The 24109-nt window shown below is 37.5% G+C and overlaps 2 protein-coding genes and 1 pseudogene across 2 annotated transcripts; all 3 read left to right on the top strand.

Moving 5' to 3' along the window:
* The first annotated feature begins 3363 nt into the window (after nt 1-3363).
* LOC120262904 lies at nt 3364-6455 on the top strand (annotated as a pseudogene).
* Nucleotides 6456-12703: 6248 nt separating this feature from the next.
* Nucleotides 12704-14870, top strand: LOC120263279. Its single transcript, XM_039271145.1, has 4 exons — nt 12704-12976; nt 13081-13098; nt 13518-14175; nt 14284-14870. Exons 1-4 carry the CDS (start codon nt 12704-12706, stop codon nt 14868-14870), a joined length of 1536 nt encoding a protein of 511 aa, XP_039127079.1.
* A 6981-nt stretch (nt 14871-21851) lies between these two features.
* LOC120263278 lies at nt 21852-23793 on the top strand. Its single transcript, XM_039271144.1, has 3 exons — nt 21852-22252; nt 22607-22867; nt 23427-23793. The coding sequence occupies exons 1-3, from the start codon at nt 21852-21854 to the stop codon at nt 23791-23793; spliced, it is 1029 nt and encodes a 342-aa protein (XP_039127078.1).
* Nucleotides 23794-24109: the final 316 nt, after the last annotated feature.

The following is a 24109-nucleotide window of genomic DNA, read 5'->3' as shown; positions in this document are numbered from 1 at the left end:
TTTTGTCTCTCTATTCAAAAATGCTATCAGGTAGTTCTTTTACTCTTAAAAATAGGCCCACTTATGCCCTCTAAGTTTGAAAATGTGCCAATTAGCCCATGTTTTTTCAAGGGTAGAGGGATTAGTTGGGAAAAGACTAAAAGTAAATTGAGTGGGTCTATTTTCAAGAGTAGAGAGACTGAGTAGAGTGACCAAAAAAAAAAGAGAAAAAAAGTAGAGAGACTAATTCGGGTATTATACCTTTATATTTTATTCTCCAAAGCTAACATTAACCGAAGAAAACATCCTAAACATTTAACAGTAACTGTGCATGATTTGCAATTAATAGGAAAGCATCCTTTAATTTGATCATTAATAATTAATCATTAAAAAAACATACAAGTCTTAATCCCATTCATGATCAAATTAAAAAACTGAAGAAGAAAATTGAAAGCCAATAAAACTAAAAATAATAATCATTCAAAACAATTTCGTTAATTTGAATGATTATAATTTTCAATAATATAAACCTAAAAATATCTAAAAAATTATAGATTGTGGGGCTATGCACGATCATGTTGGGTTATGTAATGTAATAAACACATGTAACTTTGTAGTTATTCGAGATAGAATATCACTTTTTATAGATTTTATTTATTATTTATTTTGTATTTGATAAAAAAATTGACTAGTTAATTTTAAAAATATTTGACTATGAAAAAAATATAAATTACTGTATATTATTTTTTTTATTTGATTTTAATTTTAAATTTATTTTATTAATTAGCATGAAAAACCTATAGTGTAAGACATCCATTGCTAGTAATTGTTTATTACTAGACTTCTACATAAACAATCAAAATTTAACATATAAGTGGGTTCAACTTGCTTGGTTTGAGAACTAGATAAGTCACTAGTTTTGACCTATCACATGTTACCACGTGTCCAATCAAAATATTAATTCACAAAAACTCTTATTATTTGAGGCCACATAATATCATATTTTTACTTTGTTTCACATACAAATTCAAATAATTAAATTTGAAGAGAGAAAAAATTGACTTTCATATTGTCAAGAGGATTTTGTGCAAAATCTTTATAAAGCAATTTTGATCTATCAAATATATTTATTTATTTTGTGATTTAATCAAGTATTGATTAAAAATATCATTGTTGATCTAATTTGATTAGGAGAATCCGCTAAACTTATAGTCCTAATTAGATTTGAAGTGATTTCAACAATTAATCTAATTTGGAATCAAATAAAATAAATTGATATATATCTTTATCATTAAAATCTTATATTAATCTTAATAATAGATAATTTAGATAATGATATACTTTAAAAATTAGAGTCATAACTTTTATAAAAAAATATTATATATATATAAACCAGTACCATGAGCATTCAATCTATTAAAATCAATATCAAATTAAGTCTCTTTTTGCATACGTTCTGGTATAATAACTTTGTTTGGAGGTAAGCATCCACGTTTCTGTTGATTATTACATATACTTCACTAATTATCATTGCGCAACTATTAGGTCTATTTAGATTTGGTATATTATATAATTTTAGCATTTTATAGTCTGATGAGAGCTTTGTAGTCAGCCAGTGCTGCACCAAGATCGGGTTCTAATTTTAAAATCATGTATAACTTTATTTATTTTAAACAAAAATTTGATTACCATCATCACAAAAATAATTCAAATAAAATTTACACTAATATTTATTAGAGATATGATGCTATATTAAACTCCATTTTAGGCTGGGTATATATTTTAAGAGAAGATATTCTATGTATTTATTTTGTTATAATTCTTTTTGCTATTTTAGGTTAAAATTATTTGCTTGGGTAGAAGTTATGAGTAATTTGTGAATCTCAACTTGTATATATATATTGAATTGTATTGGTTTAATTAGAAATAAAGAAAATTTTTACTAGACCACTTTTACAATTTTACACTCTACCAATCTTTGTAGATAAAATGTCGTCACCTGATCTTGTCATCGGCATGACCATCTCAAGGGAAAAATCCAACATCTTTCATTATTGGTGGAAAAAGACGGAACGTGCAACTGTTGTTAAATTGGGAAAAGCACGAACATCATCTAGAAATATCACCAGGAGTCACCTTAGTAATCCCAAGTACTGTCCTAGTATCGATGAACACCACACCAACCAACACCATCATCACTGTAAGAAACCCAAGGGTTGATGGAGTAACAAACATCGTTTGCAAGTCTTCCCAATAATTAATTTGACTTCATGAAATTTGTGGAGTGCTAGTTCGGATTTTATTGTCTTTGTCATTTTATTTAATATTAGCTTCAATTTGATTTGTTCACCAACACAAGTAGTAGTAATTTGATTTGCTTTTCAATTTTTATTATATCAAGTGGTACGAGTGCCACTCTGAAGAAACCTCTCCCTCATCTCCTTGTGGTGGGTTGCGTGTTGCTTAGTGTTGTTTATGTTATCTTTGTCTCTCTATTTTTATATAAAAAAATTAAATTAAATACACGCCCAAATTCAAATCAAAATTTTAAAATATGAGATAAACAAATTTGATATACTCTAGGATCAGCCAAGAAATATGATCTAAAATATTCAAAACCCATATCAGTCAGGAGCACATATATCGAGACTATTTTAAATATCTAAATCCCAAGATCAGTCAATTTTGGACAATTTAAATATTCAAATTCCTGGATCAGCTAAAAACATCGATCTCGAGGAGATCCAAAATATCCAAATCCCAAAATCAGCTCAAAACACATATCTTGAGGCGATCTAAAATACACAAATCTTAGGATCAACTGAGAGAACATATCTCGAGGCAATCCAAAATATCCAAATCTCAATATCAACCAAGAGCACAAATCTCGAGGCTATCCAAAATATCCAAATCCCAAGATCAGCTCAGAGCACATATCTTGAGGCAATACAAAATATCCAAATCCCAAGATCAGCTGAGAACACAAATCACGAGGGAATCTAAAATACACAATTTTCAAGATCAGCTGAGGGCACATATCTCGAGGTGATCCAAAATATACAATTTCCAGGATCAGCCAAGAGGTCATATTCCAAGGCGGTCTAAAATACCCAAATCTCAAGATTGACCGAGAGAACATATTTTGAGGTGATTCAAAATATCCAAATCCCAAGATTATCCAAGAGTACAAATCTCTAGGCAATCTAAAATGTTTAATTTTCATGATCAACCAATATACATATCTCGAGACGATTCAAAATATCAAAATCCACAAATCTCTTGGCAGTCTAAAATATTCAAAATAAAAGAAATATTTAACATTGGGGGGTTATATATAAATAAATAATTTTGAAGAGGACTATATGTGAAAAGTTCATTGATAAACCAATGAAGCCGGCGTCAATGCTGGTTGGTGGTGGTGGCGACGGCGATGAAGGGTAGATAAAGCTTCGAGCTTTTAAGCACTAACCATCGCTTCTCATCATTCTCATCTCCGTCGAGACCAGATCTCTCCAGAGTTCCATCTATGGCGCGCAAGAAGATCAGGGAGTATGATTCCAAGAGGCTACTCAAACAGCATCTCAAGCGTTTGGCCGGAATCGACCTCTAAATCTTATCCGCTCAGGTTTTTTTTTTTTTGTGTGTTCGTTTGGGATTTTGTTGTTACGGATTGGTAATTCTTTGGTTTGATATACATAGGTTACGCAATCGACGGAATTCACTGAGTTGGTAAACCAGGAGCCTTGGCTTTCATCCATGAAACTTGTAGTGAAGCCTGACATGCTGTTTGGCAAGCGAGGGAAGAGTGGGTTGGTGGCTCTGAACTTGGCTCACTTTGTGAAGGGAAGGCTTGGAGTGGAGGTGATTGTTTGTTCGTTTGTTTTTGGGTTCTGAATTTGTATGCAATTAAGGAATTGGTTTAGAAAGTTGAGTTTTCTTTTTATTGGATTTTTGTAGGTTGAGATGGGAGGATGCAAGGCTCCCATTACCACATTCATAGTGGAGCCATTTGTTCCTCATGACCAGGAGTATTATCTCTCCATCGTCTTGGAGAGGCTTGGCTGCACTATCAGCTTCTCAGAGTGTGGTGGGATTGAAATTGAGGAGAATTGGGACAAGGTGTGGTTGGAAGCAATCAAAACTCCATTTTTTTAAACGTGTTTTCTGTTTCTCTTATTATTATTATTATTATTATTATTCTTCTTCTTCTTCTTCTTCTTCTTCTTCTTCTTCTTCTTCTTTATGCGGGTTGCTGCTGGTGACTGATGTTGCAGGTTAGGACTATATTCCTTCCAACTGAGAAGCCCATGACGTCTGAAGCTTGTGCCCCTTTGATTGCAACTCTTCCTCTGGATGTGAGGTGCTTTATGGAGTTTAATTTGTTTGATCATAATCCTTTTGATTTTTGAATGAATTATTCTAGAAAATTTGTAAAATTTATTATATTCACACTTTCTCTGTATGAATGAGTTGTTGTTTGGTGTTCTTCGATTTTTTATTGGATGTATCTGTTGGAACAGGTCAGAGGGAAAATTGGGGACTTCATCAAGGGTGTATTTGCAGTATTCCAAGGTATGTTTATGCATGTATTAATCAGCATCTGATGCTAATGCTGCAAAAAGAGGAACTTTACTGGTTTAGCAAGTCATTCATCTGAAACAACCATTTGCCTTTTCCTTTTTTATGTGTTTGCAAGGATGTTCTGAAGTTATTCTTATATGCTTTTACCATGTAGAAACTGGTTGAAATTAATTGATTGTATGAATTGCAGATTTGGACTTCACTTTCCTTGAGATGAATCCATTTACCTTGGTGAATGGGGAGCCGTACTCATTGGACATGCGAGGAGAATTAGATGACACCGTGACTTTTTAACTTTCAAAAGTATTCTTGAACTCCCATGAATATCTAGTAACTAGTTTTAAATTAAATGCTTGAACGTGAGCCTAAAATGGTGCTCTTACAATGTGTAGGTGGGGAAACATCGAGTTCCCGCTCCCATTTGGCAGAGTCCTGAACCCTGCCAAAAGCTTTATTCATGAACTGGACGAGAAGGTAATTAAAAGTCAGTTTTCCTTATACCGTGAGATATTTAGACTCTGTATTAATAATGACGACAACTATCTATGGTGTTAATTTTTGAAGGTCCTGTATGTTTGTTTCTCTATATTTGATCTTGCATACTTAGCCATGATGAGAACATATGAATGATTTACATGAATTGTGCTGGCTTCCTGCTTCCTCTGATTCTTCACAAGAAATAAATTAGCAGAAGCCATTGATGACATTCGTATGTGCCTTAACTGTTCTAAAACTCTTTTTGTTCCAGACAAGTGCCTCCTTGAAGTTGACTGTTTTAAATCCCAAGGGACGCATTTGGACGATGGTGGCTGGTGGTGGTGCAAGTGTTATATATTCAGATACAGTAAGCTGCTTCTCTATCACCATAAAGTTTCCTGTTTACTACTTCACTTCCTTAAGATTGAGAGACAATTTTACAAATTCATGTGTCAATCTCCTTCTCAAAGTTTTATGCTAAAAAATACCAATTCTCCTGGTGGTGAAAAATTATATCAATCTTTTAAAATTTGATGTGCTATTTTGATTCTCATTACCAGGTTGGAGACTTGGGCTACGCATCTGAGCTTGGAAACTATGCTGAATACAGTGGAGCACCTAAGGAGGATGAGGTCTTGCAGTATGCAAGAGTTGTTCTTGATGTATGAACCTGATGCACTCACTGTCTTTATTCATAACCAACCAGTCCTGCACAAATTCATAAACTGTATCCTCCTTTCCATGACTGACTGCGGTGTGCTACTGCTGATCCTGATGGTCGCAAAAGAGCTCTTCTCATCTGCGGGGGAATAGCCAACTTCACTGATGTCGCTTCTACATTTAATGGAATCATTAGAGCCCTGAGGGAGAAGGTTGTGTGATTAATCAAATATCACTACCTGTGTGACTGTGTCACAGTTACTGAAAATTTCTCATATCTAATTTATGTATTGCAGGAATCCAAGCTAAAAGCTGCAAGAATGCACATCTATGTTCGTCGAAGCGGTCCAAACTATCAGACTGGTTTGGCAAAAATGCAAGCTTTGGGCAAGGAACTCGGCATTCCACTTGAGGTAAACTTCAATCTTCATATCTTAATATCTACATTGAAGTATTAAACTAAGCAAGCTTTAAACATCTTTGAAAAACAACCGGAAAAGTGCTTGAAGAAACCTTAACCGATGATTCTTATATTAATATTATGTTTGCAGGTCTATGGACCAGAAGCTACAATGACAGGAATCTGCAAAGAAGCTATTGACTGCGTCATGGCTGCTGATTAGATTTGCAGACAGTTGTTATGTGTTCAAGTTGGTTATACAACAAATAAACAATATCAAGAGGAGTTGATGTCTCTGCAATAAGTTTGAACTTTATGTTCTATATAAATTCAATGGCATATATATATATATATATATATATATATGTTTCTCTTATTGATGTATTCTAATCCTAAATTAAGAAGAACTATTAAACTTTATTGATTTTGGATTAAACTAATCCTTCCCAAGCTTGACGTTGACCTGATAATGGGTCGGGCCGGTTTGGGCCGAGCTAAGTTTGGTAGATAACTACATTTTAAGCTTAACTGGATTCGTAGACGGGACCGGACATTGACCACCCTAAAAGAAGATTGGTGGCTTGGAAAAATTTGTGTCGCCCCCGAGATCTTGGGGGATGGGGAATATTAGATTTACACTGCTTTAATCAAGCTTTGTTTGGTAAATGGTGGTGGAAATTCATGACGGACTTATCTTGGGGGGTTGCGAAAGTGATCCAATTTAATTACGGTGTTCAATGTTGGAACATGTTTCCCAGGCAATCAGGTAGAGTTTCCTTCTTTTGGAAAGAGGCTCTGAGCTGTCTACCGGCCATAAGAGGATGTGTGGTGCAAGGCGTCAATTCAGGGACGGAGACCTTTTTTTGGAAAGATCGGTGGGTCAATGGCCGTGGTCTATGAACATTTGGCCGGAAGAATTTAGTAGGACACGAGCACCCAATGGTACTATCAGTGAGCTTTCGAGCTTCTTTGATATTGCCCCCTTCTCGGCTGATCCTGATATGCAGGCTATTAGGACTCGACTACGGGGGCCTGCGCTCGGGGAATAGAAAATGGTGGAGACTTTCAGGAAATGGTATCTTTACAGTGAAATCTTTTTATAATTTCCTGATTGACGGGGGGCTGCTGTGTCCTATTGCGCGATTTTTTTTGGCGTAACCTATGTCCTAAAAAGATTTCCGTATTCAACTGGCTGGTATGGCAAGATAGGATTCTCTCCCTTGAGAATTTAGAGAAGCGTAGATGCAATAAGCTCCCTACAGCTACCTATGTCTTGTGTCATGCCGGCTTGGAAACGGTTGATCATCTTTTCCTGTAGTGTTCTTTTGCGAAACAGGTGTGGAGTTATGTGGAGATCCTGCATCTCCCGGAGCCCCCCATTTCTATGCATTTGGTATGGGTCCCTGGAGATCTTATGTTACTTGTAGAGACATGGGGGACTTAGTAGTCAAGGCTATTGTGTGGAATATTTGGATTGTTAGAAATAATTGCAATTTTTAATGATAATTGCTTGTCTACACATGCTCTTATGATTAAAATTGATCTGATGCTATTGTCGTAGTTCTCTTCAATTGCTGAGAGCCCTAAAGCGAAGTTGGTGGAGTCCTGTGACGCCATCGGCTGAAGCTTGGACTTTGCTGACCCTCAGGTGTAGGAGGCTGGAGGGGGCTTTTCCTCTCAAGAGGCAAGAGGAGATCTTCCTTCTGAGGCGACACAGTTCCAGACCACGGGCCAGTCGTCTGAGCTCTCCAGGCGCGGTGTGGCGGCTTGTATTTTCGTTGTCTTTCCCTTTCATGTCTCGTGTCAGTTCTGTGTGCTTTTATTTTTTGTTCCACTTCTTGTGGTGTTCTGTAGCGCTGTTTTGTTCTGCGACAATGTGTGATGTGGTTGTTACTGTTTCTTTCTTTTTTTTAATTGAAGTGGTTTATCCATTTTTTTTTAAAAAAAAAAAAAAAAATTCTGTCGAAGCAAACTTATGACTTTAAAATCAAGGAAATCAAGGAAATCAAGGCATGCACAAGCCTGCCTCGATAGGAATTTTTTTCTTCAAATAATGAATTAAGGTATAATAAAATTTTAAAATAATATTAATGTTAAATTTAATTAAAAAATTATAGCTTATCATAGGTAAAAAAAGAAAGATAAATCACTATTTATATAAAAATCCTCCAAAAAAAATACGGACTTTCGTAGACTTAGTTTATCATAATTTAAATAGAATAGATATATTTAAATTTCTTTTTAGAAAAGAATTAGTATTACTCAATATATCATGATAACAATCAGAGATAAAAAAATAATGAATTTAAAAAAAAAAAAAATCTAAAAATAAGATAACAAACTAACAAATCGTTTATTCAGGAGATCCAACATTAGAAATCTTCAAAACAAGCCAATACTTATCCATAAATTCAAATTTTAAATCAAAATTTATCCAGCCCAATCCCTCATAAGAATTCAAAGTATATATATATATATATATACTAAAAAAACCAAGAGGAAAAAAAATCATGTAAGATTGCTTCCCTTTCATTAACAAATTCTAATAATTAAATCTTAAAAAAACCATGTATATGCTTTAGAGGATTTTGTATCTGTCAAATCTCTAACACATATTCATATATTTTGTGATTAAATATCAATAACATTGTTGACCGAATTTAATTAGAGGATTTTTTTAAAGTTGTAATCCTAATTAGATTAGGAGAATTCCAAACCATTAATCTAATTTTGAATTTAAATCAAATAAAGTGATCTATATTACTTTTATATCTTAATAATAGATAATCTGGATGATGATATATTTTAAAATTTAAAATCATAACTTTTATAACAAATAGTATATATAAACCAATATTATGAACTCTTAATCTATCAATATCAAATTAGTGATCTCTTTTCAGTGCAAAAATTTCAATTCCCTTTGTTTTGGTTCAATAGCTTTATTCGAAGGTAAGCATCCTCCTTTCTGCTAATTATTGCATATAGTTCATTGCTTAGTATTTTTTTATAAAAAATTATTTATTATTGTGTAACTATTATAGTATATTTAGATTTCATATATTCTGTAATTTTTAATAATTTATAGAGCCAACATAGAATTCTAATTGCAAAATCATGTCTCACTTTATTTATTTTGAGCTTAAATTTGATTAATTTCATCACAAAAATAACTCATATAAAATTTAAATTAATATATATGTTATTGATATGATGCCATATTAAACTCCATATTAGATAGTGGTATATTTTAGTAGAATATATATATATATATATATATATCTAACGAAAGATATTACTTTGTTTTATTAAAAAAAGGAAATTCGTTTGTTATGATTCTTTAGGCAGGAGTATATTTTAAGAGAATATATATATATATATATAAGGAAGGATATTATTTTGCAATGATTCTTTAGATATTTTAAATTAAAGTTATTTTCTTGAGAAAGAAGTTAAAGAATAATTTGTGAATCTCAATTTATATATATATTGGCTTGTATTGGTTCAACTAGAGACAAAAGAAAAATTTTACTAAACCACTTTTACAATTTTACACTCTATTCATCCTTACAGATACAATGTTTACAACTGGTCTTAGCATCGGCATGACCGTCTCAGGAAAAGAACCTGACAACAACTCTCATTATGGGTGGAAATGGCCGGAATGTCCCACTTTTTTTAAATCAGGAAAGCAGGAACATCATGTCGAAATATCACCAGGGATCACCTTAGTAACTCCAAGCACTGCCCAAGTATCGATCAACACAACAACAAGAAACATCACAATCATTGTAGCAAACCCAGGCGCTAATCCAGTAACAATCACCTTCAACAAGTCTTCCTAGAAAATTGTAGATCGCTCTTTATTATTTATTAATGTCAGTGTCATTTTGGATTTTATTGTTTTTGTGATTTTATTCAAGATTAGTACTCATGTAATGGTAATTTTATTTGCTCTTCCTTTCAATGATATATAATTTAAACAATCACTCATTCCAAATAATTATTCTAATTCATGTTTGCACTTTATTCTCCTAAATTTCTTTTGTGTGTTTGTGTACTGTGGATTGTGGATTGATCTTTAGCTTTGAAAAGTTGGCATCTTGGTTCAATCTTAAATCAATGTTTGTGTTACTTTGTTTATGTCCTAACAATTTCTTCTCCTAGTTACAAATGGGCGATAAATTTCATTGTTAAGATCATCTCTCTTTTTATGAATTTATCTTTAGCTTTGAAAAGTTTTGCAACTTGGTTCAATCTTAACATGCTTGTGTTACTTTGGTTGCATCCTAATATTGGATGAACAACCTCATCCTAGTTCATATTTATTATTTATAATATCCGAATTGGTCCATTTACTTTGCTGTCTCTTCTTTTTTTGTCTCTCTATTAAAAAATGCTATCAAATAGTCCCTTTACTCTTGAAAATATGCCCACGTAGGCTCTCTACGTTTGAAAATGTGTCAATTAGCACATATCTGTCAATGGGTCGGACCGGTTTAGGAGGAGCTAAGTTTGGTAGATAACTACATTTTAAGCTTACCTGGACTGGCCTGGTCCAACAATACAATCCTCAAATTCTGTCGAAGCAGACTTATGACTTTAAAATCAAGGAAATCAAGGCACACAAGCCTGACTCGATAAGAATTTTTTTCTTCAAATAATAAATTAAAGTACAATAAAATTTTAATATAATATTAATGTTAAATTTAATATCTACAAATTACAACAAATTCAAATGCAAAATAATATATTTTCCTTTGCTTTATTTTTAATAAATAACGTCCAATTTGAAAATCGAGATAGAAATCCCAAATAAATTCATATATATATATATATATATATATATATGAATTATTGGAAATTTATATGCAATGGAGAGATGTTCATCTAATTTAAAGAAGATTACATGGAATAAATATATTTAATTAAAAAATTATAGCTTATCATAGATTAAAAAAAAAGATAAATCACTATTTATATAAAAATCCTCAAAAATACGGACTTTCGTAGACTTAGTTTATGATAATTTAAATAGAATAGATATATTTAAATTTCTTTTTAGAAAAGAATTAATATTACTCAATATATCATGATAACAATCAGAGATAAAAAATTAATAAATTTTAAAAAAAATCTAAAATAAGTTTCGTCCTATACATCCCCTCATATATAGATAGTTTTGTTTGGGCCTCAACCATACAAGAGATCATCTCATCTCATGAATCATGATTCTCATCTCATCACTGAAGAAGTAGATCGCGTGACAGAGTTGGTGACCGGAGCCACGGTTGAGCCAGCAGGCGACACAAAGCAATGCGCTGAAGAACTCCATTAAACATTTTTTGCTTGAGGGGGGCTTCTAGCCTTTCTCCTTGGACAAACTCCGGCGAGACCAGCATATAACAACAATCTTTCCGGTGCCGAGGGGGGCTGAAGCCCCCGTCGCCCCCCCTTGGTTCCGCCACTGAGTAAAGGAGTGATAGATATACAACAGTGCACCTCAACTTCCTCAACTCTACGTAACTTCCACAAATCTCTAATTAACAACATTATGGTTAAAAAAAAAACATGCAACAAGAACAGACCTCACATTATCATGATATCAATAACAGTTCATAAGTCAATAATATCAACTTCTTGATAACAAACCTCATTCTAATCACAAGATCTCTCTCTCTTGTTAGAGTGATTGAAGAATTGAGTAGCAGAAGTAGGCTGAATTGGCTGTTGATTTTGCAGGATTTCTGAATTGCTGCAGAAGAGAGTGTGAAGAGGGTATGGTGGTAATTTCAGGTGTTCAAAAGTTCGTTATGGTTGTTGTCGTTTTGGCTGGAAAAGAATCAATGGCTGAGATTTGTTTGATCAAGGGAAAAAAGTAAGTTCGAGGAGCTGGAGTAATAGAAGAGATCAATGGCTCAGATTAGATCATCTAACAGGGAGTATAAGTTCTAGGCAAGATGAATGGTGGAATGGTTTAAGCAGTTGAATGGGTTTGGTGCAGACATGTGCCATAGTGACTAAGCTTATGTTTCATTTTGGATACCCAAGTTTATGTAAAATATAAAAAGAAAGTTAGTTTATGTTATAAGGTGTCGTTTGTTTGCAAAGAATGGAATTGAGTAGGAATGAGATAGAAATGAGAATAAGGGAGAATAGATTAAGAATGGAAGGAAAACTGTATTTGGTTGGACGGTATAGGAGAGTAATTTATTGGGAATGGAAAAAGTAAAAAGAAAAAATATGTGGGAAATGTCTCTTATGCCCTTATTAAGTGAATAATAAATAAATAAATATATTAGTTAATAATATTATTTTATTTATAATATGCTATCATTATTATTATTATTTAAATCTTTTTTAATTTTTTATAATTAATTTTACAATTAATCTTCATTATTATTGTTGTTGTTTTTTTACAATGTTATCATTTTATTTTTGTTATTTTATAATTAATTTAATTTTTTGTTATTATTATTATTTTTTATAGTATTATTTTTTATAGTATTATTTTATTTATAATATGTTATCATTATTATGTTTTTTATAATGTTCTTAACATTTTTTCTATATATATATATATATATATATATATATATAAAGAAAATGACAAAACATGATGGAAAAACAACTGAAGTTAAGGGTAAAATGGACATTTCCAAATCCGCATTGGGCAATCCTCAAGAAAATGAGAGGAATCCTAATAAGGGTTCTCCCCTCATCTCATTCCTCAAAGACTCCTCCCTCATTCCTATGCCTTCCAACCAAACAAGGGATTTGACCCATTCCCAATCCAATCCCATTCCACTCCTTGCAAACAAACAACATCTAAGAGTTAGAGTGAAATATTTTACTGAAAAACCTTTGTTCTTAGAGCTTGTATGAATTATTTATCCGATGAATGAATTGAAAGGTTTTTGATCTTGGCTTTGTATAAAAAAGTTGTTCCTCATGTTCTTAACTCTTAATATAGTGATTATCAGTGGTATCAGAGCTGCGAGGTGAGTTCTCTGGGTATTTTTTTTGCTTGCTTTACTGATTTGTGGTGTTGTGTGAGTTTGTGTTGTTGTTTGAGGTGTGTGGAGAGAATTGTTGGCTGAGAAGTGGAAGACAAGGAAGTTATATGGTGAGGTGATTTCAGAGGTGAAGAGTTGTTCAGTAGTTGTGTATGAGTAAAGAGAAGTCCATTTTTACTCAAGAAATGGCATCTAGTTCTTCATCTACATCAACACCAGAAATTTCTCATGCTTTGTTGCCAATTTTCAAAGGAGAAGGCTATGAACATTGGAGCTTTAGGATGAAGACTTTTTTCAGGTCTCAGAGGCTGTGGAAAATTGTTGAAGAGGGTTTTAGTGAAGAGAAGAAGCCAACTGAAAAGGAAATGGAAGATGATGCAAAGGCTTTTTTCTTGTTATAACAGGTAGTGGATGAGTCAGTTCTTCACAGATTGGGGAGGTTTGAGTCAGCCAAAGAAGCTTGGGATCATCTCAAGAATGAGGATCAAGGTTCTTCTAGAATGATTTTAGTAAGGCAACAGACTTTGAGACAAAATTTTGATTTACTGCAGATGAGAGAGGATGAGGCAGTTCAACATTTTATTACAAGAGTTCTAGCTGTTGTAAATCAAATCAGAGGTATGAGGATTGAGTTGAAGGAAGATGAGGTAGTCTTGAAGGTCATGAGAAGTCTATCTTTAAGGTTTGTGCATGTTGTAACCTCTATTGAAGAAGCTAGAGATTTGAAGACAATGACTTTGGATGAATTGAGTAGTGCTTTGCAAGCTCATGAAGCAAGGTATAATCAGTTTTTTGAAAAGCATGGAGATAAAACTTTTATAGTTCAAGGAGATAAAAGTGGAGATAGAAATGTGCAAAGAGTAAGGGTAAGAGGTTTTAGAGGAAGAGGCAGGACTAATGGCAATTGGAGAAGAAGTAGTTATGATCAAAGACATGGTGGTCAGAGGCAGCAAGGTAGTTCTGAGTGTAATACATGGCAAAGGGGAAGAGTTGGTTCAAGATCCTTTGGCAGATTTTCAAGAGGGCAAAGGCAATTTGGTGGACAGAGATTCAGTAGAGGAGGTTTGTAGAATATTCAATGCTTTAATTGTAAGAAATATGGGCACACGCACTCTCATCGTTGGTCTCAAAACAGAAATTTTGAGAAGGGATCTAGTTCTAATTCTCAAGATGATACAAATGCTAGTGAGTATGGTAATTTGTTTTTGGTGCATGGAGGTGATGGCAATGTTAGTTCTTCACTATGGTTATTGGACAGTGGTTGCTCAAATCATATGACAGGTGATAAGAATTTATTTTACAGTTTGGATGAATCAGTGAAGCATAATGTGAAGTTAGGTAATGATAAAGATGTTGAAGTGCAAGGTAGAGGCTTAGTGATGGTTATAATGCAAAGAGGAATTAAAAAACTGATTCATAATGTGAAATATGTGCAACAGTTGGCTCATAATTTACTCAGTATTAGGCAGGTGACAGCTTGTGATTATGAAATTGTTTTTAAGAAGACTTGGTGTAGAATCATGAATGTAGCAGGTGAATTAGTGTTGATGTTGCACAGAAATAGTAACAATTTGTATCCAATAGAGTTCTCTGCTGGTGATTATAAGCAAGTGAATTTAGTGAACAGAAGAAAAGGTGATCTATCTTTATTGTGGCATCACAGGTATGGACATTTGCATTTTCAAGGACTTGAAAATTTTGAATCAACTGAAGCTTGTAATTGGGGTGCCAAGGGTTCAACCAGTAGATATGTGTGAAGCATGTGTGTATGGGAAGCAAACCAGATTGCCATTTTCTTCTGGCAAGTCATGGAGAGCAAAAATTACATCTTGTGCATGCAGATGTTTGTGGACCAATGCAGACAGAATCTAATGGCGGCAGTAAGTATTTTTTATTGTTTGTTGATGAATGTACTAGAATGAGTTGGGTGTATCCAATCAAGTACAAACATGAAGTGTTCTCAATTTCAAACAATTCTTAGCTTTTGTTGAGAGGTAATCAGGCCAGAAATTGAGAATTTTGAGAACAAATAGGGGTGGAGAGTTTGTATCTCAGGAATTTGATGGTTTTTGTGCTGATCATGGTAAACTGACAGCCCCTTATACCCCTCAGCAAAATGGGGTTGCTGAGAGGAAAAATAGAACTCTTATTGATAAGGCAAGAAGCATATTAAATTCAAGTCATTTACCAAACTCTTTCTGGGCAGAAGCAGTTATAACAGCAGTATATCTGTCTAATATTTCTCCTACACAAGCATGTGGAATAAAACGCCCTATGAAGCCTAGTTCCAAAGATAAATCACTTAAGGGTTTTTGGTTGTATTGCATACACACATTTGCCTGCCCAAAATGTGCAAAAGTTAGATAGAATGGCTCTTAAAGGTATTTTTGTTGGCTATTGTATTAATACCAAGGCCTACAGAATTTATGTACCAGAATCAGGGAAACTTGTGATCAGTAGAGATGTGACTTTTTCTGAGAATGAATTTTGGCAGTGGAAAGAAGTTCAAGCTACTACAAAGGCATTGATACTACCAGATATGAGAACAGTATTGAAAATTGTAGCAGAATCTACATCTGAGCAATCAGAAAACTCAGTAACAAGAAGTGGTAGTAGTACTAATGGTTATAGCAGCAATGGGAATTCACCAGGTAGGCAGTCAGAACAGCTGAGTGATTAAAGTATTGATGAGTTACCTATACAAAGAGCGAGAGCATTGAAAGAAATTTATGAAGGCTGTACTTTTTCTCTGGCTGTGACTGATCCATGCAGGAACATATGAAGAAGTAGTGAAATCAGAAAATTGGAAGGAAGCAATAGTGGAGGAAATTCAAGCAATTGAGAAGAATAAAACCTGGGCTTTGTGTGATTTACCTGCAGATAGGAAAGCCATTGGTATGAAATGGGTTTATAGAACTACATACAAACCTAATGGTGAAGTAAATAAATTTAAAGCCAAGTTAGTTGCAAAAGGTTATGTGCAAAAGTATGGTGTAGACTATGATGAAATATTTGCTCCAGTAGCAAGAATGGAGACAGTGAGGTTGTTATTGGCATTAGCTGCCCAAGAGAACTGGTTGGTGTATCAATTAGATGTGAAATCAGCTTTCCTCAATGGGGAATTAAATGAAGAAGTGTTTGTTGAACAACCTAAAGGGTTTGTAAAAGCTGGGTGTGAGCATATGGTGTACAGGTTGCATAAGGTTTTATATGGGTTAAAACAAGCACCTAGAGCTTGGTATGGAAAGATTGACTCATATTTTCTTGAACAAGGCTTTCAAAGGAGTGATAATGAGCATACATTATACAAAATGGTTGCTGCAGAAGGTAAGATTTTAATTGTGTGCATTTATGTAGATGACTTAATATGCATGGGATCTTCTGATAGTCTGTTAAAAGAATTCAAACAAAACATGATGAAGATGTTTGAAATGAGTGATTTGGGATTGATGTCCTATTTTTTGGGGCTTGAAGTGAAGCAAGATCAACTAGGTATTCATATTTGCCAAAAGAAGTATTTTGAGGATTTGCTCAAAGCCTATAATTTACAGCAATGTAAACCAGTATTCACTCCTCTAAGTTCAAATTACAAATTGATTAGTACAAGTGCTGAATTGGTGAACAATGTGATTGATTACAGAAAATTGATAGGCAGACTGATGGATGTGACTCATTCCCGTCCTGATTTGGCATTTACAGTGAGTTTTTTTTAGTAGGTTTATGCAAAAACTACTAAAGATGCATTTGGGACAACAAAACATATACTAAGGTATCTTGCCGGTACTGTGAGTCATGGAATTTCCTTCAAGAGGAGTATGAATTGGTCATTGCTTGGGTTTTCTGATAGTGATTGGGGTGGAAATGTTGTAGATAGGAAAAGTACTTCTGGAGTGGTGTTAATATATGGTTCAGGTGCAGTATCATTAATATCAAAGAAACAAGAGGTTGTTGCTCTTTCTTCAACTGAAGCTGAATACATTGCCCTCAGTTCAGCATGTTGTTAAGGGATATGGATCAAGAAATTGTTGTTTGATTGTGGTGTGAAGCATGAAGATGCAATTCCTATCTATTGTGACAACAGTTCATGTATTGCCATAGCAAGAAATCCAGTGATGCATGGCAGAACAAAATATATTGATGTGAAATATCACTTCATCAGAGGATTGGTTGCTGAATCTCAAATCCAGCTTTATTTTTGCAAGTCTGAAGAACAATTGGCCGATATTTTTACTATATCCTTAGATGCAAAGAAACAGATTTGTTTCAGAGAAGCTTTGGGTGTATGTGATCTTTAATCAAGGGGAAGATGTTAGAGTGATTGAAGAATTGAGTAGTAGAAGTAGGCTGAATTGGCTGTTGATTTTGCAGGATTTCTGAATTACTGCAGAAGAGAGTGTGAAGAGGGTATGGTGGTAATTTTAGGTGTTCAAAAGTTTGTTATGGTTGTTGTCGTTTTGGCTGGAAAAGAATCAATGGCTGAGATTGTTTGATCAAGAGAAGAGAGTAAGTTCTGGAGTAATAGAAGAGATCAATGGCTCAGATTAGATCATCTAACAGGGAGTATAAGTTCTAGGCAAGATGAATGGTGGAAAGGTTTAAGCGGTTGAATGGGTTTGGTGCAGACGCGTGCCATAGTAAATAAGCTTATGTTTCATTTTGGGTACCCAAGTTTATGTAAAATATAAAAAGAAAGTTAGTTTTATGTTATAAGAGTTAGAGTGAAATGTTTTACTAAAAAACCTTTGTTTTTAGAGCTTGTATGAATTATCTAGATGGGTACGTGGAGGAGAGGATGAGTCTGCTGGGAGGGTTGTGGGGTAGTGGACGGTCGCCAGAAATTCATCAGGGTGCGCCGGAGAGTGGGGAGGGTTGCACCGTGAAGAAGGTGATGTCGTTCGTGGAGGCCGTCAGCTCATCGTCAGAGGACTTAGAGAGGTCGAAAGGGGCGAGGTGCAAGGAGTTAAATAAGGTTTAACCGATCTCGGGTGCTAAGCGACCTCGGTCGCCTGGTGAACAGACGTGCGACAAGTGCTTCCGGTCGACGCACATGACCTCTGAATGTCACCATCAAGTTGTGTGCCTTCGTTGTGCGGGGGAGGGGCACGTTGCTGCGAAATGCAAATGGTAGCCGTGACGGAGCCCTAAGAGGAAAAGAATTCATGTTCGCTCTAAGCATGTGGCTGAGACTGCGAAGGAGAGCTCGGAGGAGGCGCCAACTTCTTTGGCACAGAGATCTCCGGAGCTATGTCCCCTGACAGCCTCGCATTCATCCCTGTCGTTGCCTCTGATTCCGGAGATAGCTGCTGTTAGAGAGGAGCTGGCGCTAGTGGTGGTGGTAACTATTTTATCTGGTTATGTGTCTGATGCCGGACTGGTTGAGGTGCTTCCAACGGTTATCAATCGTTCGCTTGCCGGACCACTCACCCCATTGAACGATAATATGTATCTGGTTTCATTAGCTAGCCGTGCGTAGGTGAAAGAGGTAAGCAAGCTCGATGTGGTGCAGTTCTCTACTAAGGATGGTTCGTGCTCAGCGAGGTTCGCTCCATGGTCGGCGGAGAACAAGGCGGTGGACAGGGCGTCAGGCGAGGGGATTTGGGTTCATATCTGGAACCTACCACTGCACGGGGTGGTGCTGGAGCGTAATCTTGGAAGTTTTGAAGAAGGTGGAAGAGCTGGTGGCTCTCTCACTGGAATTTAAAACAAACAAGTGTTTAGTCTTTGCTTTGGTGCGCCGGAGGCCGGGAACATCTCTACCCATTGAGCTCGAGCTCAATCTGGGGATGCGAAAGTATTTGGTGTTGCTGACGGATGATAAGGGGAAGCAAACGACGTACCGGCTAATCTCGGGCGTTTTGTTCTCTGCGATCGGGGGAGGTGGTGAGTTGGAGCACCAGGTGAAGCGGGACAAGCAAGCGGCATCGTCCATGGAGGTATGAGAGCGTGCCACTGAGGGATCGAGCGCGAAGAATCCGGAGGGACTGGTTGAGCGTAGCTCCCGCCCTGAGGATGATGGAAAATGTGGTAGTCACGAGAAAGGTGGTCCGACCTGACTGCTCTGTCCAGACCATGCAGAGGGCCGGCATCAGTCGATCGGAGGCGGTGTTGCCAGGTTTGGTTGAGCATGGTTCCCATGCTGGAATTACCGGGAGTTCCCGACGGGAAGAAGGGTACGTGGTGGAACGGAGCTCCCACGTGGACGGCGGCAAAGCTCAGGCGAGGCTGCTGGTTAGGGGACCATTGGGCCGAAAAGAACTACGGGGAGGGACCGTTGGTCGGTCGACTGATGGTATAGAGATGAATAGAAGGGAGGAGATAAAGCCATGAGCGGCGTTGAAAGGACAGAAGAAGTGCGGTGTCGATAGATGGGTGGCTCGCCCAAGTCTAGGGGCAGAGAAAGGTGTTTCTAGACCTGTCACGAAAGAGGTACCGACGTCCGAGGTGGCGGGAACTCAAGTGTGCATGGTTCTCTAGGAGTCCGAGGTTGCATTAAATATGCGGCGAAAGAAGAAGCAGGAGGAGGTTAACGTGGGGGATTATGATAAGGGCTTTGTGGATCCGCTCGCGTTGGACATGGAGCTGCGTCAGGGCGATGGGCCAATTTCCATTGTGAAAGGGAATAGACCTGGATCGGGTGGGCCCCTTTTTGGGCCGGCCCATTCACATAGAGGAGCGGATGGGGATCGTGGATCGAGATCTGGGCCTATCTCTACAAGTGAGGGACCTACTTGTAGGTTGTTAAATGAGGAGGTTCAAACGGCTATTTCGCACGAAAATGGGTTGGCTAGTGAGGGGGAGGGAGTTAATTGTCCTCTAAAGGAGCATGGGCTTTTATTAGAGGGTGTGGATGTCTTGAATGATCATGCAAAACCAACAACTGTTCCCCCAGCGGGCTTCCAGTGGCAATTTCTTGCAAATGTTTGGGTTCTAGCGCCGGTTGCAGTTCACAAGGACATCGGGAAGGAAGGGGAGTTGGGTGACTCTCATGTCTCTGAGTCTGAAGACCGTGATGAAGAGTATGAATCAGATGAACCAATCTATGAATTTGAAAGATCGATTAGAGAATTGCTACCGGGGTTGAAGGAGGGGGAATCTTCACCATCCCACTGATGTGGCAAAAGGGGTTAGGAAGAGCGAGCGACACAAAAAACCATCATCTAGATGGAACGAGGAGGCGGGTTTCATGGCAGAGCCTCCAAGGTCGACCAAGATGAAGGTCATACTGGAGGATCCCTCAGAAGGTGCGCCTTCCTTGCCCCTTGCTATTTCCGACTGGTCCAATTCTCAGATTATTAGCTATTGTAATGCATGTGGTATTTCGTTTGATATTTCTGATGGTCACCTGGATGCATGTATTTATTATATATGTAATGTAGAAAAAACCCGGTCCTTGGCATGTGTTGTCTCCAATTTAGAGAAGGCGGAGACCTCTATGGAGGTCTGCGGAATCTAGTTAGTTGTTTGTGAATATTATTTCCTGGAATGTTAGGGGTCTGGGTAGGCCAGCTAAGCGGTTCCTAGTAAAGGACTTTTTGAATCTTTCATTTTGTGAACGTGTGCTGTTTACAAGAGTCCAAACTTGAGGAAAGTTCCGGTATCTAAGTGGAGGGAGATTGGTTGTCCTCGCTTAGACCAATTTATCTTTCTCCCGTCATTTGGGACGTTGGAGGTATCATTGTCGGGTGGAACAGTGTGCTGTTCCAGGGCACAGTGGTTATGAAGGGTGATTACTGTTTAACGGTTGATTTTTGTTCTAAGAAGGACAACTTAACTTGGCGATGTACCTCAGTCTGTGGTCCGAATGTGTGCCAGCTTAAAAGTACCTTTTGGGAGGATATTCGGAGTTATCCGGGGGATCCTAGTGTGCCGTGGGTGATTTGTGGAGACTTTAATGCTATTTTCTCTCTTGAGGACAAAGGGGGAGGAAATCTGAACCTTGCGGACATCCGTGATGCAAACTTTTTGCTGCACGATTTGTGTCTTATTGAACCTCCGGCGATCAGAAGACGATTTACTTGGACTAACGGACAGGCGAACCCTATTTGGGTTAAGTTGGATAGATTTCTTGTTAATAGGGCTTGTGTCGACCGCTTCCCGCGGTTAACCCAGAATAGTCTTCCTAGGTACTTTCATTCTATGGCTAATGGGAGGAAAAATATCAATTTTATCCCTAGCATTAATGTTGGAACTACCTCCTTCACTGAGGCTAAAGATATTGGCAAAGTGTTTGAACAGAGGTTTCGCGCCCTTTTTGGCCAACGTAGAGCTTTCCTTTTCAAGGTGGATCTAGATTATTTGCTGACTAACAAAGCTCCTGTGGACCTTTCCTTTTTGGAACAACCTTTTACACTTGAGGAAGTGAAAGATGCGGTGTTTGATCTGGGAAGTGACAAGGCTCCTGGACCGGATGGGTTTCCCATGTTCTTCTTTAAAACCTTCTGGGAAATTGTAAAAGGGGAGGTCATGTAACTTTGTGAGGACTTTTATAACGGGAAAGCGAATTTGGAATGAATCAACTGGGCCTGTATTGTGCTCATCCCTAAAGTCTTAAGTCCGTCCTCACCAGGGAAGTATAGACCCATTAGTTTAATCAACTCTACGATGAAAATCATTAGCAAGATTCTGTCCTTGAGGCTTAGTTCGGTGATGGACTCCTTGGTGGATCACACGCAATCATCTTTTCTTAAAGGGAGATGTATTTTAGATAACATTGCAATGGCGGAGAGACAATTTTCAGCATGCACAAAAGAAGGTTGTCGGGTCATATCCTCAAGGTGGATTTTGCCAAGGTATTTGACTTTGTGGATTGGGGTTTTTTGCTTGACCTCCTGAGAACCAGGGGTTTCGGACCCAAATGGTTAGGATGCATATCTACGATCCTGAATTCTTCGAAGGCCTCTATTTTAATCAATGGGTCTCTTTGTGGCTATGTGAGGTACCAAAGAGGTTTGCGTCAGGGTGATCCACTGTCGCCACTACTCTTCGTGCTGGTTGTGGATGTGTTGTGCACCATGTTTGATAATGCATTGAATTCTCAAATCTTGATTGGGGTGCCACTGGGCGAGCATGGACGGATTTGCAATTTGCATTATACGGATGATCTCCTGGTAATGACGGTGGGGGGGCTGAGGACCTCAGGGTGATCAAATTGATTCTCCTGGTCTTTGAAGGCCTCTTTGGGCTAGAAACTAACTTCTCTAAAACGTGTCTATACACCACGAATTTGCATTAACTTCCACGGGTTAGTGATGCCAAAACGGTTAATTGCGATGTGGGACTTCTTCCACTTACCTATCTTGGTATCCCTATTTCGAGTAGGAGGCCCCGTAAACAGGACTGGGAGAGTTTGATCGCCAAAGTCAGAGGGCGTTTGGCTTCGTGAAAATCCTCTTATCTTTCAATTGGGGGTAGACTCACACTTGTCAACTCGGTTTTATCTGCGGTGCCGACGTATTGGATGTCTTTGTTTCGGTTACCAAAATGGGTTTTAAAGGATATTGACAGGATTAGAAGAGATTTTCTTTGGTCTGGCCCGGACATTGAACACCCTGGTTGTAGGCTTGTGGCTTGGAAAAACATATGTCGTGGGAAGGAGCAAGGTAGGTGGGGCATTCTGGATCTATCTTCCTTCAATCTGGCCTTGTTGGGGAAATGGAGATGGAAGGTGCTTTCGGATTCGCAATGGGGGGGAAGTGAAGATTCTTAGGTTCAACTATAACGTTCCCACTTGGGACTTGTTTCGGGTCCTGAATGGGTGAGTTTCCTTCTTTTGGTCTGGGGTCTCCCAGTGTCTCCCAGCCTTTAGAGGATGCGTGTCGGTTCAAGTCAAATTTGGAGCGGAGGCTCTTTTATAGAAGGACAGATGGCTCAATGGCCTTGCACCGATGTTCATTTGGCCAGATGCTTTCTCTGCTTCTTGTTCGCCTCATGGGACGATTCGGGAGTTGGCTTGGTTACTTGAGTTGCCACCATTCGCGAACGACCCGGATGTTGTACGTGTTGCTGCTATCTCAACTGAATGTGGCGTCGCGGAATGATAGGGATGTATAGAGTTGGAGTCTGACGGCTAACGGGTCCTTCTCGGTCAAGTCTTTCTATACTTTTTTGAATGAGGGGGGACTGCGGTGCCCCTTGGCTAAAACCTTTTGGATAGGTCCGTGTCCGCGGAAGGTCAATATTTTCAATTGGCTAGCTTGGAAAAACAAGATTCTCTTGCTAGAAAATCTTGCCTAACGTCGTTGTAATAGGCTCCCGACTGACACTTGTGTGTTATGTCATTCGGAGGTTGAATCTGTGGACTATCTTTTCTTAAGGTGTCAGTTCTCTAGGGAGGTGTGGTCGAAACTTAGTAGTTTCCTTCAGTTACCTGAACTTCCTTTGTCTGGCGGTCTTCTTTACGCACGGTGGATCCCCGGGGGGGGAGGGGGGGTAGGGGATGGGTTTGTCAAAGCTTTTGTGTTGTCTATGTGGTTGACGCGGAATGATTACATTTTTGCTAATAAATGTGATAATCCTCTGACTGTAATGCTGAAGACTGCTCATATGATCTTATCTTGGTTCTCTGCAGCTCCGGAGGGTATGAGGGTGAAGCTTGCTGATCCTATTGCTTCCATCAGGCACAGCTTAGAGTTTGAGGGACCTCGTGATGAGGGGGGAGGTCGTTCCAACCCCAGAGGTTGACCAGTGCGGCGGCGAGGAGTAGTTTATGTTGTTATGTGGGTTAGGAGGAGACCCGTTGTTTCTCCATTTTGTTTTTCTCGCTTTTTGTTTCCACATCTAGTGGAAGGCTTCTGTATCTTTGGTGTCTTTTTATTAATGCATGTGGTTTATCCACATTTTCATTATCCAAATGAATTGAGAGGTTTTTGATCTTGACTTTGTATAAGAAAGCTGTTCCTCATGTTTTTAATTCTTGATATAGTGATTATCATCTCTCTCTATATATATATATATATATCATTCTCTTCAAATTAATTTTGAACTCTCAATCACACAA

This window comes from Dioscorea cayenensis, chromosome 6, assembly GCF_009730915.1.
Source record: "Dioscorea cayenensis subsp. rotundata cultivar TDr96_F1 chromosome 6, TDr96_F1_v2_PseudoChromosome.rev07_lg8_w22 25.fasta, whole genome shotgun sequence".
Lineage (NCBI taxonomy): Eukaryota > Viridiplantae > Streptophyta > Magnoliopsida > Dioscoreales > Dioscoreaceae > Dioscorea > Dioscorea cayenensis.
Note: the sequence above shows the minus strand (reverse complement) of the source record. Positions and strands in the feature narration are given on the sequence as shown.

Bases quoted from the DNA above. Each gene is read 5' to 3' on its own strand.
- LOC120263279 (XM_039271145.1), top strand. From the start codon at position 12,704: ATGACAAAACATGATGGAAAAACAACTGAAGTTAAGGGTAAAATGGAC. The intron at 14,176-14,283 runs GTTTGTAGAATA...CTAATTCTCAAG, and splicing joins ACAGAGATTCAGTAGAGGAG to ATGATACAAATGCTAGTGAG.
- LOC120263278 (XM_039271144.1), top strand. From the start codon at position 21,852: ATGCACAAAAGAAGGTTGTCGGGTCATATCCTCAAGGTGGATTTTGCC. The intron at 22,253-22,606 runs GTGATCAAATTG...TGGGTTTTAAAG, and splicing joins GGGGGGCTGAGGACCTCAGG to GATATTGACAGGATTAGAAG. The intron at 22,868-23,426 runs GTGAGTTTCCTT...TCTTTTCTTAAG, and splicing joins TTGTTTCGGGTCCTGAATGG to GTGTCAGTTCTCTAGGGAGG.